The sequence below is a fragment of the Capra hircus genome, chromosome 5 (genome assembly GCF_001704415.2).
Source record: "Capra hircus breed San Clemente chromosome 5, ASM170441v1, whole genome shotgun sequence".
Taxonomy (NCBI): Eukaryota; Metazoa; Chordata; class Mammalia; order Artiodactyla; family Bovidae; genus Capra; species Capra hircus.
In genome coordinates, this window is record NC_030812.1 from 109703836 (window position 1) to 109716450 (window position 12615).

A 12615-nucleotide genomic window follows, 5' to 3' on the forward strand; every position below is an offset into this window, starting at 1 on the left:
GTGAGCATAAAAGCAAGGTGGAAGGCTAGGAGGTTGGGCAGGGGGTGGGGAGCTGTGCTTCAGAAGGCTCTCGAGAGAAAGGTTATTCATTCACGGTTCATTCATTTGGAAAGTCTTCCTGCGGCACCTCCTGTGTCCCAAGCACCCCATAAGGAGGACAAGGGCGGTCCCTCCTCGCTCATTATATTGGGGGCAAGACAGATCGCCAGGAAAGCAGCAAACAAGTAAGGAAGGTGGTTTCATCCCAGAGCCGCGTAGGCTCGGAGGGGGCAGTGGTGGACGCAGGGCGGCCCGGTCCTGGGGGGCGGCGACAAGTCCTGCATTTGCTGCACACACACACCCCCTCCTCGTCCCCCCGCCCCCTCTACTTAGCAAAGAGGTCACCAAGCCGGCGACGAGCGCGCCCTCCGCCGGGACCGCAGAACCCGCGCCCCCGCGATCGAGGGCGCGCGAGGTCCACCCCCGCGCCCGCCCGGCTCCCTCCGCGCACAGCGCCCCCTCGCGGGAGCCCTCGACCACGCGGGCGGCGCGAGCCGGGGAGGGGGCGGGGGCGCCGCGCACGCGCACGGGCCGGCGGCGCGCGCCGAACGGGGGGCACCGCGCGGGTGCAGCACGATGGAAGGGGGTGCGTACGGAGCTGGCAAAGCCGGGGGCGCCTTCGACCCCTACACCCTGGTCCGGCAGCCTCACACCATCCTGCGCGTCGTTTCCTGGGTAAGGACGGCCGGCTGGCCCGGCCGGACTCGGGGTGGAGAGCCGGGGTGGGGGGGTGCGGGCAAGGGCCGAGCGCCCGGACGGACGCCAACTACCCCCGGGGCACCGGGGGACCCGGGCGCGGCCGCTGGTGGGGAGCCGTCCGCCCGGGGTTCTGACGCCCGCCGCTCTTTCCTTCCCGAGCCCCCGGACGGGGGTGCCCAGCGCTCGCGGAGGCTTTCCTGCTCCCCCACCCCTGGCTTCCCGGTGACCCTCCTACTTGCTCTCCCCCGCGTCGCGGTGACCTCCAGGCCGCGACCAGCCACCTCACGGCTCGGGCTGCGTGCGGCCGCTTGGGCGGACTGGCGACCGTGGGGACCAAACCCTGGTTTCAGGTGGCTTTTTTTTTTTTGAGGGGGGGTGTGTGTCGGTGAATCACCAGGTGGCCTTGTTTTTGAGAGTGGGGGGGTGAATCAGGGCGTGGATCGTCTCGTGGGGGTGCACGCGCGCTTGCCATGGACGTTCAAGGAGGAGAGGGCAGGAAACCGGGCTTTTGTGGCTTAACCTGGGCAGTGTGGAGCGACGCGGCGGGAGCCGGATTCCTGGCTTCCACTGGGAACTGCCTTTCCCGCAGCGTGACCTTGGGCTGGAAGCCACTGGAGAAATGTTCCTGGGAAACGAGTAGTTAAATTCTGAGATGGGCAGCGTCACCTCCTCTGGCTTGCCTCAGTTTCCCTATTTGTGGTGAGATGGGAGGAGCCTCCTTGAGACCTCCTTGGGCTGGGGACAAGCCCTGAATACACCTGGATGCCCCAGCAGTGGGGCGTGGGAGCGGGAGAAAGGACCCCTGCCCACAGAGAAGGGCAGAGAGGCCCGATCTTGACCTCCAGCCTGGTTAGGGCAGAATACCCCAGTGCAGAGAGCTGAGTGGGGAGGGGTCCCTGTTCAAAGCTGGGGTTGAGGAGAGGATGGGACAGAACCAGCACACGGCGAAGGGTTCACATGGCCTGGGAGGCACCCCCAGGGAAGGGAGGCCTGCCCCTCTCTGGAGAGGGGTATCTGGGGCTCCCTCTGGTTGCCCAGGCCCACTCACTAGAGGGTCTTGCCTCTGCAGGCCTGGGGCCCCTGCCTGTGGGCCTATGTTAGAAGTGCCCGGACTGGGGACACTGGGCAGGGGCCCTACTAGCCACCCCAGGGGGTGCACCTAAAGCCCGCTGAGGCCAAGGCATGCTCAAGCTCCCTCACTTCCTGGATTTTCAGGGCCACATTAGCGTGTGATGGGTGGGACCGTTGGGTGTTTATCTCTGGCCTCCCAGAGGAAAAGGGAGCTATTTACCTTTGCTTTGTCTAAAAACGTTCAAACCTGCCTCTGGTGCCTCAGGAAGCAGCGTGGCAACATTTACACTCCAGGCTTCTCAAGTGCCCCCCAGATGGGGAGCTCTCTGGGGGCAGGGAAGCCCGGTGATGGCCCACGGCCAGGCACCCCAGGGGTACATCTTGGAAGGTTTGTGGTGCCAGGTTCATTCATCCGTGTCGTCTCCAGCTCCGCAGAGACCCTGGCAAATCCTCGGCAACAGTGCAGCTCTGGGGGACACCTGCCTGATCAGGTGGGCCGGCTCTGTGCTCTGCTTCCTTCACCTGGCCTCTGGGCCGCTGGCCTGGGAGGGTGAAGTCACCGGCTTTGTGAGGGGGTGTGGGCGTTTTGTCTGCCTGGGTCACTTCTGCTGGTGATGGCTTCATTTAGCGAAGCTTTATTGAGTCGGCTAGGCCCAGAGGGAAGGTGGCGTGACTCAGACACATCCCTTTAGTGCCAGGGAGCCTCCGGTCCTGCCGGGGAGTGAGCCAGGCACCCCCAGGCAGAGAGGCTGGGAGCACTCGGGGAGGAATCAGAGAAGCTTCCTGGAGAAGGTGATGTTAAATTGGGCCTGGAAGAATGAGGAGGGTTGACAGGCGTGCACATCCAAGCACAGGGAGGACCTTCCAAGCAGAAGAGAGAAAAAGTCACTACGCACCTACTGTGTGCAGGACTGCACTCACGATTGCTCACCTATTTCCCCCAGAGACGCACTTGAGGCATCCGAGGTTCAGAGAGGCCCAGGGTTACTGAGCATCGCGGTGGCAAATGGAGAGGATTTGAACCCAAATCTTCCTGTCTCCAAAGCACAGTGCTTTCCCTGGATCAGGAAGCATTTGGAATCCTGAGATCTGACTGGGGAAGGATAAGGGTCATCTGGGTCCACAGCCCCCATCCAATACCCCAAAGGCCCCCACAGCCTCCCAGCCCTGCTCACTACCTTTGCATGAGCAGAGGCGTCTGATACAGGCTGATTGACACTTTTAAAAATGTACATAGGTTTTTTTTCCTAATCATTAGAAGTAATACCTGCCAATAAACACAGAACACAAGTCACTTGTGATGATTGTACAATGATATATACATACTTAGCACCACTGATCTGTACACTTAAAAATGGTTAAGGTGGTAAATTTTACGTTATGTGTGTGTGTGCTCAGTGGCGCCCGACTCTTCGTGACCCCATGGACTGCAGCCCAGCATGGCTTCTCTGTCCGAAGGGTTTTCCAGGCAAGGTTATTGGAGTTGCCATTTTCTATTCCAATGTTGTATGTATCTTACTGCAAAAAAAAGGAAGAAAAAGCCCATGTGATCCCACCTCATAAGAAGGGCCTCTGTCTCCTTCCAGTCTTTCTCAAAAACACGTGGTGTCCTGAGACATTTTAACATGCTGGGGTCATGTCGTGGACACATGTGCCGACCTGTCCTTTGCCCTCGTGTTCCTTCTGCTCCCTACAGAGTCTGGCAGGTCTTAAGCTTCACCTTTGAGCTAGTGGAGTCTGAGCATCCATCACCGATTTTCCCTGGTTTGCCAGAACTTTCCTGCCTTCTACACAGGAAGTCCCATATCCTGGGAGCAGCCCTGTCCCAGACAGACAAGATGGCCAGTCACTCTGTCCAGGATTCCTGTGCTCCCCAGACCCTTCTTGGAGCCCTGGAGGGGCCCTAGCATTGAGAGCACATGGGCTCTTGATTTTGTAAAAATCTGTAAAAGATCTTTGTTATTTCTGTTATTTATTTGAAAGTGGGCCCCCAAAGCATGTAAGCTTCAGGGAGTCACCAAACTTGGACCTACCCTAGAACCCGAGCCCCCAGGCCCACAGGACCCCCTCATCTCATGACTGAGGCTTTTTCAGCTCCTCTCCACCCCTGTTCGCCTTCCACTCCCCTAGCTCGCTCCTTCCCCCAACATGTGAGGGTGATTACTCACCACTGTGATTGAGAAACTGACCCTGAGTGTTAAGGTAGGGAGGGGGCTGATGAGTCATCTGGTGGATTCCAGCTTGGACCCTTCCTGACCAGGGCAAGGTGAAGTTCAGGAAGAGCAGGTAGAGCCGAGAGCTGCCTCCTCTGTGCTGGCTGGGGGAACAGGAGGTCTGGCGCCAGCCGTGGCCCCCACTGTGCCTCTGTCTCCCCGTCAGAGGTGCCCAGTCTGGCTCTGATCCGGCAGCCCGTCAGTGACCCCTTTCTTTGTTTAGAGCCAGGTGAGAACAAAGGAGTTTGACCAGGGAGCTGCTGCTGCTAAGTCGCTTCAGTCGTGTCCGACTCTGTTCGACCCCATAGACGGCAGCCCACCAGGCTCCCTTGTCGCTGGGAGCTAGCTGATTTCATATGAAGGCCCTCCTTCTGTTTGAAATGTACATCTTTACTTTTAGAGCATTGAAATGACCCATGGGAAAAAAAAATAGTGGCGCTGATGAATGAGAGGTTTTCTTTTTCTTTCTGGATTAATACTCTGTTTTGGCACAAATTAACCAATAAACTGTTTGAGGTATTGCTGTTTTCAGAGTTGATCTCGTAAGGGCTTTAGCTTATACACTCAGGATGCTGTAAGTAGAGTGGGACATCTTTCCCGCGAGGACAGAAGTGAGGGGCAGGCTGGAGGTGACTTGTCTGCTGTTTGGAGACAGAGACTGGGCCTGGGACTGTCAGAGACGCAGTTTCAACCCAGCCCACTTGGGTCCACGTTCAGTGAACCACCTTCCCTGTCTGAGTTGCAGTGGCGTCAAGGAGTGGCTTGAGGGAGCAGTTTTACACCCTCATTTTTATCAGGTTCCCTCAATCACTGCAAGCAAACACTGAGTATAAAAGCTGAATTGGCAGGATGTCCCTGGAGGTCCAGTGGTTAAGACTTGGTGGGTGCTTCCACCGCAGGGAGTGCAGATTCGATTCCTGGTTGGGGAACAGAGACCCTGCACACCATGGACTTGGACAAAAAAAAAGCCAAGTTTGCTTTGCAAAGGCAGCGCCTTCAAAATTAGACGCCCTGTCTCTATTCCCAACCATTTGCCCTCCCTGTCCGGCCTAGGAATTCTGGAGCCTGCAGTGGCAGTGGGTAAAACAGGTCCAGGGTGGTGACAGAGCCTGTGGCCAGCTCTGGCGTTCGTTCATTCCACAAACACCAAATCCTTGCTGGATGCCTGCCTGTATGTCCCACCAGCAATCCTCTTGTCCAGTGAAAACAAAATTGAATCGACAGGAACCATCCAGAAGGCTTGGAATGTGTCAAGGAAGAGAGGAGATCCAGTGCAGAGTGGCTACCTCTGCCTGGGGGCATGATTCCTGAGTTGATCCTGATAAAGAAGGTGGGGGAAGTGTATATTCCAGTTGGGAGGAACAGCAGGTCTGAGTGGGCTTCCGAAACAATGCTGAGCTCTTGGGGACCCTGGGTGTGTGAGTGAGAGTGAGAAGTCGGTCCAGAGGCATGGGGGCAGGCAGGGGGGCAGCCCAGGGCAAACCTTGGATGCCAGTTTCACAAGCTGAGCCTCATCTGAGAGCCATGGAAAGCCTCAGAGAGGGAGTTCAAGCCGAGAAAAGAGGCGTGTTTTGGAAGCTTCCCTGCAGTGGGAGGTGTGACTTAGGGAGGATTCTGGGGGAAGGAGGCCCAGCAGGAAATGTGTGGAATGGTCCAACCTGTCCTCTTCCGGCACCAGGCAAGGCCCTGCCACTTACTTAGGGAGCTGGGTCCGGGGCTCCTTTGGCATTTATCGTTGAAGTTCTTGAAATCTTCCTCACCTGTGGCTGACCTGTGACTGGCTGGTCCCATCACTCTCAGGCCTAGGACGGGGTCAGGAGAGGGCTGGTAGGTTTCTGCGTATGTCTTGGGCATCTCACGTCCTGGGACGGTACAGGAGCTTGAGGAGTCTTGGGTTTGGCTTTGACACAGGGCCACCAGAAGGGGACGGAAAGTCCCAGCCTCATCAGTAGCATGGGATTGGGGTACCCAGGCTCCAGGGGATACCTGACTCAGTTTGTGAAAATGGACGGATAAAGGGCCTGCTGCCCAATCCGCTCCTCTGGGCACGACATCCCTGTCCAGTGGGTTTCGTCCCTCCCCCCCCACTTTAAGTGAGATTGCAGCCTGCACCTGACTTTCAGGACGTGGCCCCTGCTTCCTGCTTTGGGGAGTCCCCAGCCACATGGGGAGTCCCACACGGCCACTTGTGCAGAGCCGTTAGGCGGGCCTGAGCCTGGGGAGAAAGAACGAAGCCTGGGGGAGGGAGAGCGGAGAGAAGGAAAAGCCAGGAGGAGGGGGTGGGGAAGGGAAAGGGCAGATGGTAGAACTGGCATGGGAGCCGCGTTGGCACCTCCACCGGAAGAACCAGCTGTCTGGTAGGAGGGGAGGCCAGGCCGGGCGTCAGGAGTGTCTGGGGCCCAAGGCCTGAGGCCATGTTCTGCGCCCACTCCGACTGTGACGGGTGGTGTGACTTGAGTAACAGGCCAAGATGGGGCCTCCGTTTCCCCATCTGTCAGATGGGAACAGGAGACAGGTTGGGCTGGTGAGTTCCCAGCCTTTCCACCCTCCAAGAACCCTCCTCTTGCTCCTAGCACACTGCAGGTGGGGAAGTTTGAGACCAGTAAGTGTTTGAAGAAGCGATGTCAACCTCCCCCTGCCCCCCACCAATGCTTTGTGGGGGTCTGCAGAGCGGGCCTGGCCCTAGGGCCAGAAACGTGTGAGCCGGACAGTGTCAGCTGGAGCCGGCAGGGTGGCCCACGCCCTCCTCGTGTTTCTGGGGAAGCCCTCCCACCCAGGAGGGAATCGTGCTCACACCCCCTCTGCTGGGGAAGATGCATGGGGGAGGGGCACCGTGGGGAAGGGGTGGCCTGTTGGCTGGAACAGTCCCAGGCTGTTTAGAAAGCAAGCGTCCAGGAGCCCCAACCTTCCCAGGCTACTCAAACAGCTCAGGGTCCAGGGGTCAAGAGGACATGGTCTGTTCCCAGATCTCCGACCCTCCTCTGAACACCCCCGGACCCCTTCCTTAAAATTGCAGGGTAACCTGGTCCTGCCTGGCCCTGCTTCCCCGGGCCAAGAATGACAGGCTGCCTTCTTGGTGGGGACTACTCTCTGCTTCATGCCCTCCCTCCGCTGAGCCTGGAGATGGGGCAGAGTCCTCCTGGCTCCTGAGGCTGCTCGCAGACCTTTCTCCCCCAGCTTGGAATCTCAGGCCAGCTCCGGACCAGCCACTGCCCTCACTGTGGCCCAGCCCCCGGGTCACTTCCCCTGTCCCTCAAAAATGCAGAGACTCCACGCCGCGCCTGCCTGCCCGCCCCAGCACCGTCCTGCCTGCCTTCCTGGTCTCTGCAGCTCCCTGCTTCTCTCCGGCTGGCCTCCTTCCTCTCCGCCTCAGCCACTCTCACCTGGCATACCCTGGTTCTGGCTGTCATTCTTGGTGAGAACTCAGGTGTCCGCCCCTCCCCTCCCTTCCCATCTTCCCAGCTCTCTCCCTCGTGTCCTTGACCCGGGACCCTCCCGTGGTGCCCCGGCCCTCACCCCATCCTCTCTGTGCCCCTCTCCAACTTGGGCTCCCGGGTGGTCTCACCCACCTGCTCTGGGCTCTAGCCTTCCTGCGTCGCTGCTGCGCTCACCTGGCAAAGTCCTGCTGGCATCCACCCTTGGCCTCCGCTCGCCCGCCCTCCCCCAGGCTCTCTCCTGTTCCGGCGGCCAGGCCAGCCTCGCAGGGTCCACCGGATGCCCCCGTCACCTGCTCAAGGACTCGGGTTCCCTCTCTTCCTCCTTCCCCACTCTCGCCTCCATCCTCCACTCTGGCTCTCTCCCGTCAGCTTACAAACGCGTGTCCTTTCTACCCCCTCGCCCAGTCCTCTGGTTCTCCAGAAGGTTTGGCTGTGGTTACTGTCCCCACTGTTCCTCGCTGGTTTTCTCTCACACGTGCGCCCCGTTCAGGCCCTTGCCCCCACCCCGCCACCTTGTCAAGATCATCCGTGACCTTCAAGCAGCCAGATCCCACGGCCGATCGTCATTAATGCCTCTCTCGGCCGCATCTGGCCCAGTGAAGGGTTTGTGCGTCCTCCCGGTGGTTCCAGCAGGACTCTCGCCTCCTCTTTAATGTGTCCGGTCTGTGCGAGGCTCACACAGGGAAATGCAGCGGGGAAACCACTTAAGATCCGGAGGTGAGCGCAAGACCTAGAGTGAGGGGACAAGGAGACACTCAGGCCTGGGATGGGCTGGAGCGATGGGGCCAGCCAGGCAGAGGGGGGATGTTCCAGGCAGAAGGAATGGCAGGGGTGGAGGTCGAGGCCGAGAGGTACCACGTGGTGATGTAAGTTCTGGGGGGCAGGGACCGTGTCTATCAGGTCACAGTCACGTCCCCAGTGCTAGACGGCACCTGGCATCCCGTCGGGGCTCACATGTGGGTGAATGAAGCTGGGAACTTCTCTGCCCCACCCTCCTTCCACCCACATTCTCCATTCAAGTCTCCCGTCTTCAGGGCGAGTGGGTCTCAGTTTCCCCATGTCTAAGGGGGCTCCCTGCCCCACTGCGGTTGTGCAGCCACAGGAGGGGGAAGACGGGACGCCTTCGGATCAGCAGGCTGAATCTCAGTGCCTTGGGGACAGGGCCCCTTGCCCAGCAAGCCCACTACCACCCCCACCGCGGAGAGCACACACGGGAACAGCTTGCAGGAAGATTACGGCCTAATCCGCCGCAGGTCGCTTCCAAGGCTGCGGAGGGGGCAGCCGGGCCAGGGAGGAGAGAAGGGGGCCTGCCCGCCCCGCCTCGCCTCGGCACCGCGGCTCTGCACGAGGCTCTTGGGGAAGCCGAGTGCCCGCCCGGTGCCCGTCACGCGCCGCTGTGCTGGCTTAGGCCCCTCCCCTCACATGACTCCGGGGGGGGGGCAGGGCCCATTTCCGGGAAGAGAGCCCTCGCAGCCTGACTCGTCCCTCAGATGCCTGGCTGCCCGTTCATCCACCCTTCCCCTGGAGGCCCAGGAGGCAGAGATTTCACAGGGACGCTGGCAGGAAGGCGGTTCAGCTCTCACTGAGGGAGAGGACTTGGCAGCCTGTTGTTAGGGAGCGAGCTCCCCGTGGTTAGAGGTGTGTAAGCCAAGGTGCCAAGGAGAGAATACCCTTTCAACTCAAGTGCCCATCGTTCAGGCTTGCTGTTCACTCCCGACCCTCCCTCTGGGTCTGAGTTAGAGACATACACCCAACAACGGAAGCGAAACATAAGAAAAAGAAAATACGTAATGATGTTATCAAGAAAATAAGTGGGTGCATTGGCAAATACTGGGAGTCAGGTCTGGAGGGCTTCTCTGAGGAAGTGGCTTGCATTGAGATTTGGATATTGAGAAGGAACCAGCAGGAGCCAGCTTGGAAGACCTGGGGGACTCTAGGCATCCCAGACAAAGGAAGCAGCTGTGGAAAGGACCTGAGGCAGGAATGAGCTCAGGAGGGAGCGAGAGGAGAAGGGCAGGAAAGGAGGCGGAGCGGAAGGCAGGAACCCTGGCGCTTGTGGTGGGGACGGGGCTCTCCGTGGAGGTGTGGGATGCAGCAGGGGATGATGTGATCTGGCTTAGGTCTGAAGAGAGCTTTCCAGCTGTGGCAAAGTGGATGGGGCAGGGGGCAGGAGTGGCACACAGGCCCTGGGAAGCTGCTGTCATCGCCTGGCGACAGGGGACGGTGGCCTGGACAAGCGTGTGGGGCGTGGAGGAAGCAGAGTTGTTTGGGGAAGGCTGAAGAAATAGGCCCACGAGCCAGGTTGGATGGGGTTTGAGTACACGCCCACTCTGGGGTCTGAGCAGCTGAGTGGGGGTCAGTGTGCAGATGGATAAGGGGCTGGAGGTCGCTGAAGACTGGGAGAGACCAGAGATGAGACCAGAGGCTCAAGTAGGGGGACCTTGGGAATCCATCTTAGGGACTGGACTTTTTGCTCAGCCCAGGAGGGACTGAAGGCTTCCCTGGTAGTTGGGTTGGTAAAGAATCCGCCTGCAATGCAGGAGACCCCGGTTCAATTGCTGGGTCCCGAAGATTCCCTGGAGGAGGGCATGGCAATCCACTCCAGTGTTCTTGCCTGGAGAACCCCTGTGAACAGAGGAGCCTGGCGGGCTACAGTCCATAGGGTCACACACAGTTGGACAGGACTGAGCGACTAAGCACGGCACAGGAGGGACTGATGAGAGTTGGGGGGTGGTGAGTGCCCCCTGGCGGCCGTCTGGAGCCGGCTTGGAGGAGGCTGGAGAGGTGGTGGTCCTGGTTCAGGCAGCAACATTGCGGCCTGGGAGTGGAACATTGCGGCCTGGGAGTGGACAGTAGCCCAGACTGCGAGGTGGAGAGCCAGTGAGCAGGTCAGCTGGCTGCCTTGCAGTGTGAGGCTAGGACCAGGGACTCCTCCCAGCTGCCCAATTTGGAAGCAGACGCCCCTGTACAGGGTGAGGCAGAAGATGCCATCCAGAAATAGCAAAGGAGGTGGGCAGTATAGGCTCCCGACCTCATCTCTCCATAGTTTATGGGGAAAGATTCGGCAGGTGCCTAAAGGTGTTTAAAGCCAGCCCTCTGGGAAGTTCCTGGCAAACAGCAGTGACCTCTGCCCCCACCTCCCCCTGCCACCTCCACCCCCTGCCCACCCCACCAGCTGGGCCAACCCTCCCTGGAGCCCAAGTTAGCCTTATGCCCAGCAGTGGGCCAGGCCCAGGCTGCCAGCTCCGTGTGCAGACATGGAGGAAAGTGGGCCAGGCCCCTCCTGCACTGTGGGTGGAGACAGGCGCGGGATAGCAGCTGTCACTCCTGGGGTTCACCTGCTCCTGGAGTTTGGGGTCTGGAATTCACTTCCTCATGGGGAGGCAGCTGAAGGTTAAGGGTTGGCTCACATCCTGGAATGGGGCTGGCAGGGGCGCTGAGCCTGGGAGACCTGGCGCCACACTGACCTGCTCCGGGTGGGCTGGCCACGGGCAGGCCAAAGTCTAGAGAAGCTTCAGCTTCCCTGTCTGTGAAATGGGCTGAGTAAGCCTACTTTGGGCGGGTGTTTTCTTGCTGCTGTTTGTCTATTGAAGTGTAGTTGATTTACAATGTTGTGTTAGTTTCTGGTGTGCGGCGGAGTGATTCGGTTTTATGTATATGTTTATGGATTTTTTTAGATTCTCTTCCATTACGTTATTACAAGATATTGAATATAGTTCCCAGTGCTATCCTGTAGGACTTGATCTGTTTTATATACCGTGGTGTGCATCTCCTAACATGTAGGGGGGGTGTTTTTAGGTTTTTTTTTTATCCTTAGAGGTTTTGATGGGGATTAAACAAGATGATTTAGTCAAGCACTCCCAGTGGATGCAGGGCCCCTGTGGAGGCTGTGGGTTGGCTCAGGGTCTCAGCCGGGGACAGACCCATAGATTACTCCCAAGCAGGAGTATGTCCAGGGTCAGGGTCGGGGACGGTGACTAGGAAAGAGGGTGTCCCAGAGGGCGGCTGCAAGTTGCCACCTCCCAGCGGGGTCTTGAAGGGTGTGAAGGAGTTCGTTCCTATTTGAAAAATGGAAAAGGTGGGGAAGGGCATTCTGGGAGGTGGGAACTGCTGGGGCAAAATGATCAGACAGCCGGTGGCTTTGCCCACACTGGTCCTCTGGGATGGCTGAATTGCGGGCTGAGAGAGGAAGAGATGGGAGGCCAGGCAGGGTCTGGCGGTTCTGGAGTCTCTGTCTCTGTGTGTCTGAATCCAGGACCCTGAGATGCTGAGGTCCCTGCCGATTTATTTTTCTGAGTTTGGCATAGCTCTGCTCTAAATGCCATCTGGAATCTGGGTTTTCTTTTTTTTTTAGACACAGGATTGGATTATAAAGATGGTGGGAAAAAAACAGCATCTTGGCCCGGTTTACTTTGGTGCTTTTTTTAAAAAAAACATTTTCTTTAGCACAAGGGAAGGATGTTGTTTTTCCTGTGCCTGCCAGTAACCAGGGGCCCCCCGAGGCCCCCACCCTCATTTTCTCTTGCTTCCCAGCTGCTGGATCTGCCTCCGCAGACCTGCCTCCAGTCCCTGCAGCAGATCTGCTCTGTGGGGTGAGCGTCTCCCTCCCATGCCTTTGCAGCTGTGGCCGGCATCAAATTTCATCTGGGTTTCATTTCCGGTTCTCTGGTGACTGCCCTGTGTACACCTTGCCATCCCTGTAGATCCGGCCTCAGCAGGTTACCCCAGAGGACGCCTGACACAGGGCACCAGCCTTGGATTCAGAGAGACCCGGGTTTGAGTCTTCATCTACCCCAACCAGCCACGTGACCTGGGCAGGCCCCCCGGACGCGGGTAGAATGAGAATAAGGACAGGGACCTCGCGGAGTCAAGAGTGTGTCCTTCACTCCCATCGTGGGTCTGGAGGAATCCCGGTTCCTCCTCTGTCTGACTGTGGAACAGAAACCTGAGGCTGGGGCCTGCTTTTAGCAGGGGCTGCCTCCCGCCCTCCCTGATCCTGACCCTGCATACACTCCTGCTTGGGATTCATCTGTGGGCCTGGCCCCCACTGAGATCCTGAGCAGCCCACTGAGTCAGGCGGGGAGACTGCGGCTAAACAGAGGAGTTCACCTGGGCTCAGAATGTCTGTAGGGAGCGTGGGCAGACTGCAGGGGCCT

General features: G+C 58.7%; 1 protein-coding gene across 4 annotated transcripts in view; it reads left to right on the top strand.

Moving 5' to 3' along the window:
- The window catches only part of SYNGR1 (synaptogyrin 1), a 30175-nt gene continuing 18101 nt past the window's right edge, over positions 542-12615 (top strand). For 2 of the 4 annotated variants that reach the window (XM_018048786.1, XM_018048789.1), the window contains exon 1: positions 542-714. In XM_018048786.1, coding sequence (XP_017904275.1) covers positions 616-714 — 99 coding nt within the window. In that variant the 5' untranslated portion in view covers positions 542-615. Of the gene's footprint in view, positions 715-6424; positions 6547-12615 lie in introns of those variants that run through there. The other 2 variants (XM_018048790.1, XM_018048788.1) reach the window with 2 other exon arrangements.